The 4,599-nt window shown below is 35.6% G+C and overlaps 1 protein-coding gene across 1 annotated transcript; it reads right to left on the bottom strand.

Annotated features, from left to right (window-relative positions):
• Positions 1-1,296: 1,296 nt before the first annotated feature.
• Positions 1,297-2,586, bottom strand: LOC145578245 (uncharacterized). Its single transcript, XM_081635600.1, has 2 exons — positions 2,520-2,586; positions 1,297-2,471 (listed from the first exon to the last, which is right to left on the bottom strand). The coding sequence occupies exons 1-2, from the start codon at positions 2,584-2,586 to the stop codon at positions 1,297-1,299; spliced, it is 1,242 nt and encodes a 413-aa protein (XP_081491726.1).
• Positions 2,587-4,599: the final 2,013 nt, after the last annotated feature.

The raw sequence follows: 4,599 nt of genomic DNA, 5'->3' as shown, positions 1-4,599 counted from the left end.
CAAGTATGAAATACCTATAGAAATTTACATACCTACAGTCACAGATATACTAAGGGACGAAATATTGCCAAGGCTACTGGTGAAATCCCTACTAAAATTTAGGTGTGTTTCTAAGCTGTGGTGCTCTATAATCGATTCCCAAGATTTTAGGCTAAATCCAAATATTCGTAAAACCCCTCATCTACTCTACATTGAATCGAAAGACCACAACGGTCATAATATAGTTACTCTATGAAGCATCGATACAATTGAGATAATCAGTCATCTTTGTAAAACGTATGGGACATATGAATTTCATGAAACTTGTAATGGGTTAATGTTGATGTCTCAGAAGTTGTTCCAGGACAAGTGTATATTGAAAATATGGAACCCTTCTATTCGAAAGTCCTTGGTACTTCCCTCCTGTCCTTTGAGTTCCGACCCATGTCATAGATTGACATATATGCTGGGATATCCTTCTTCTGACGATGGAGACAATAGTTTTAAGGTGGCCTTTAAATGTCATCATCCACGGAGTTCTGATCTTCTTTGTGGAACTAATGTTTCAATTGCAATTTATTCATCTCGAGGTCATAGCTGGAGTTGTGCAATAAACAGGAATGATGTCCTCTTCCCACCATCTCTAACCGATCATATATTCTATCAAGGGGCTTGGTATTGGATTACCAAGACTCACCTCGTCTCCTTTGATTTTGATTCCGAGGATTTTAGCTATGTTGAGTTGTCGGTGGATGTCATGCAAGGAAAACTCACTAGGTTTATTTTCCTTCTTTGTGAGGAATTAGCTGTTTTGAGTGTGTCTTCTACATGCTTTTGTGTATGGGTTTTGGATAAATATAGCAGTAAGAAGCCGTCGTGGAGGCCATGGCTTTCAAGAGACTCAACTATTATTGAGGGTTTATTATATGAAATTCACTGTTTGTCGGGCTTTTCGGATATACATTCAAAGATTTTCTATAATGAACGGGACAGGGATACATTTATCTTTCAGACTAGCAACGAAGTGTTTTCTTACTCATTTTCTACCCGGCAAGTAAAAATTTTGAGAGCACTCTATGATGTCTATGATAGTGTAGTAACTCTAGGTTCTTATGCAGAGAGCTTGGTGTTGTACAAAGGAAACGACGATCAGAATTTGACATCATCGTGTCCTCCCCATGAGGCCAACTATAGAAGATCATTGGAAAGATTTATGGATGTGAACTTTACAAATATTTCCACTTTCATTAGAATTTATGATATATTCAAATGTTTTTTTTATTTATTTTTTTTTTGACAAAAGCGACTGAACCGAAATTACATCAAGAAACTAATTAGATTACTTCTACACCTACCCGCAATATTATGCGCCATAGATAGTTGGTCTCTATCTACTTTCCAGATAGTGCACATATCCAAGAGACTACCTTCTTTCAATAAATCCCCAATGGTCCATCGTAGTCTCATCTCTCTACTCTGTGGATGCTGCAAATTTTGGATAATAACATTAGAGTCTGTGAAAACTGTGATGCGCTGATACCCTTTCCATCGTGCCCACCTGATAGCTTTTAAGCAAGCTAACAATTCTGCATGTAGAGCCGTGAGAGCATTTCCAAACTCTCCTCCCCCTTCAACAAAATTAACGGCATTCGAGGAAAAAGCCCAGCCAAAACTCGCATGGCCCGTGCATTTTTCCCAGGAACCGTCAGCCATAATAATAGCCTCTATATTTCCTTCTAGAGGTGTTTCCGGGAGAGCACCACATCTTCCGATATTGAATCTTCTAAATCCTGGCGGCTGCCCCCCCTCACTATCCAAAATACGCCGAACCCCGTGGTTCCTCACATTAGGTGTGAGAAAGGTTGCAAGACTCTTCATGGAGTGGTCATAATGTCTGTAGCAATCAGCCAAATACCCTCCTTCATTTCTAAAGACTCTCCCGTTCCTTGTGAGCCAGAGACTCCACAAAGTGCCCACAAAAACATGTATTCTATCACTTTGCTTCCCATCCTCGCTATGAAAAAGCAGGATATGACTCTGAATCCAGTGTCCCAAAGGAGTAGATTCATCAATTTCAGAGCTAATATGCAGGGAGCAATTTGTCCAAGCATATCGCGCAAAAGAGCATACCCTAAAAATATGTTGAATATCTTCTTCTTCCATACCACAAGAATCGCATCGTCCATCAATTTCCACCCCTCGTTGGGTCAGGTTGCGCTTAACTGCCAAGCCATTCTTACACAGTTTCCATAAAAATAGGCTCCATTTTGGTGGAATATTGAGCTTCCAGACGAGTTTATAGAAAGAGAACTCCTGAGCATTATCCTGTTCCAAAGAAAAAACACGCATTAGAAAAGCATACCCGGTCTTGACAGTGTAGTTGCCCAAAGGGTGATAATTCCAATAAGGTAGATCTTCCTCATCAGCTGTTGGTAATTCCATCTCCAGGATGCTTTTAGCCGAGTCCCATTCAAACCTTTCTCTAACAATCGCTGCATTCCACTATCGTGGATTATTCATTAAGAGGTCTTGGACTCTACCTGACCCTATTCCATTAAGGGTGAGGCTTGACTTCAGCTCCGGGACTGCACCCTGCACCCACTTCATATTTGCAATTCTGACCTTTTCCCCATCCCCAATCTTCCAAGCATAACCTTGTATCAGTTTGTTTCCCACATCCCGAAGGCCTCTCCGTCCCCAAGAAATATTTAAATGTTTTGGGATAGTAATTTTTATAGATTATATGTTTGTCTAATGTATCTAGTTACTCCCTCCGTCCCCGAAAGAACGACTCTTTTGGGTTGATTTCGCGGATATTAATAAAGTTAAATAAAAGAAGTAAAAGTATATTGGAAAGATAAATTTACATGCAATTTACAAAAAAGTAAAGAGAGATAGTAATAAAAGTATATGGAAAAACAAAATTTATATAGGGAAACTAATTTTGTACAAATATTGTTGCAAATAGGTTGGTATTTTAATGCTAATGGGTCATTCTTTTTGGGACTAAAATTAGGCCAAATGGGTCGTTCTTTCGAGGACGGAGGGAGTAGTAGTTAGAAAAGTACAAAGATCAAACTAGCTAACTCTCATTTGATTCCCTAGCAATCGGTTCCTGTTAGTACTAACAAGTAACAACTTGTTAATTAGAATCTAACTCTGATATCAATGTTTCCTATACGACATCTAAGTTGCAATTCTAGTATATCATAAGACTAATCCAAGACCAAAGTGCATGCTTAATTATATATGTGTAAGTGAAAAATCATGCCCTCCTTGAGGACTGAGGTGGAGGGATTACATATGTTGCTAACTTGATAGTCTATCTGATCAAAGATATTGTTGTGCTTTTGCTTAAAGTTTCCAATAAACGATAGTGTATAGAATCACGTATGATTTCTGAATTGTGATTTATATTCAATAACAATAAAAATCGTCCAATTGATGAGGCCTTGGCTTATTAGGTAAACTAAGGACTTGTGTACAATACGTCATAAGCTTAAATCTCCCCACCTACATTTGTAATTCAATAATTTGTATTGTCGTTGTGATTTATATTTAATAACAATAAAAATTTGAGATTCAACTCCTAACATTTCATAAAATTGATTAAAAGTATATATAAAATTAAATTAATTCAATGGAAGTCAATGGTGACATACAATTATTTCAATCAAAAGTATAAGGACTTTTGAGTATAAATATTAATTGTACTGTAAGATGAGAGATTGGAGAATTTGGAAAAGGTAGAATAACAATATACTTCCTAAGTTCCTAGTTTCATGCCTTGCATATTACAATCACAAATCTATTTTGGGCCATAAAATTGGAGCGAAAAAAGAAAAGAAAGAAGAGAAAAATGGCTCCTTCATGTCATCATTCATGTATAGGGAAGAAGGTTAGGGTTTTTTTTTTTTTTTTTTTTAACTAGATTAGCCCCGTGCGATGCACGGTTTTAACAAATAAAATTGTACTCCGTAGTGTTGAACTCGCATATACTCTACAAATAATCTTCTGGAGTGAGGCGGCGTTAGATAACTAATTAATATATTACTTAAAATAGTACTTTGTATTAAGTTTGTAATGCATGACAAAGTCACACATCAATCGGATAATTAATGTTAATTTTACTTTAACATTTCCACATTTTTGCCATAGATAAAATCATAAGCCTATGTTTTTAAGTGATATATTACTAATAATACCATCAACTCTTTCAATATAATTGACCTGTAGTGGCCAACTTAGAATTAAATGAAACAACACCTAAATTATCAAATTCAGAGAAATACTACAATGTTCAATTTATCAATCTTTGAAAAGAAAAAAAAAAGTATTATCAACAACATGTTCAATAGTATGTCAAAATATTAAGGTGGATGATTTCTAAAAAAAAAAAAAAAAAAAAAAAAAAAAAAAAAAAAACACACACACAGTCACACACACAAAACAAACTTTTTGTATTAAGAAAATATTTTGCTTTGAAAAGAAAAAAAAAAATCAAAATTCTTGTATTAAGAAGCAACCCCAACAATATGATTATTTAAAAGCAAACCAATCATTAAATATGAATTCGAAATAGAAAAACAACTATCCATTAATATTCCTACCTTTTAGGAA

This window comes from Chenopodium album, chromosome 14, assembly GCF_948465745.1.
Source record: "Chenopodium album chromosome 14, dcCheAlbu1.1, whole genome shotgun sequence".
Classification (NCBI taxonomy): Eukaryota; Viridiplantae; Streptophyta; class Magnoliopsida; order Caryophyllales; family Amaranthaceae; genus Chenopodium; species Chenopodium album.
Note: the sequence above shows the minus strand (reverse complement) of the source record. Positions and strands in the feature narration are given on the sequence as shown.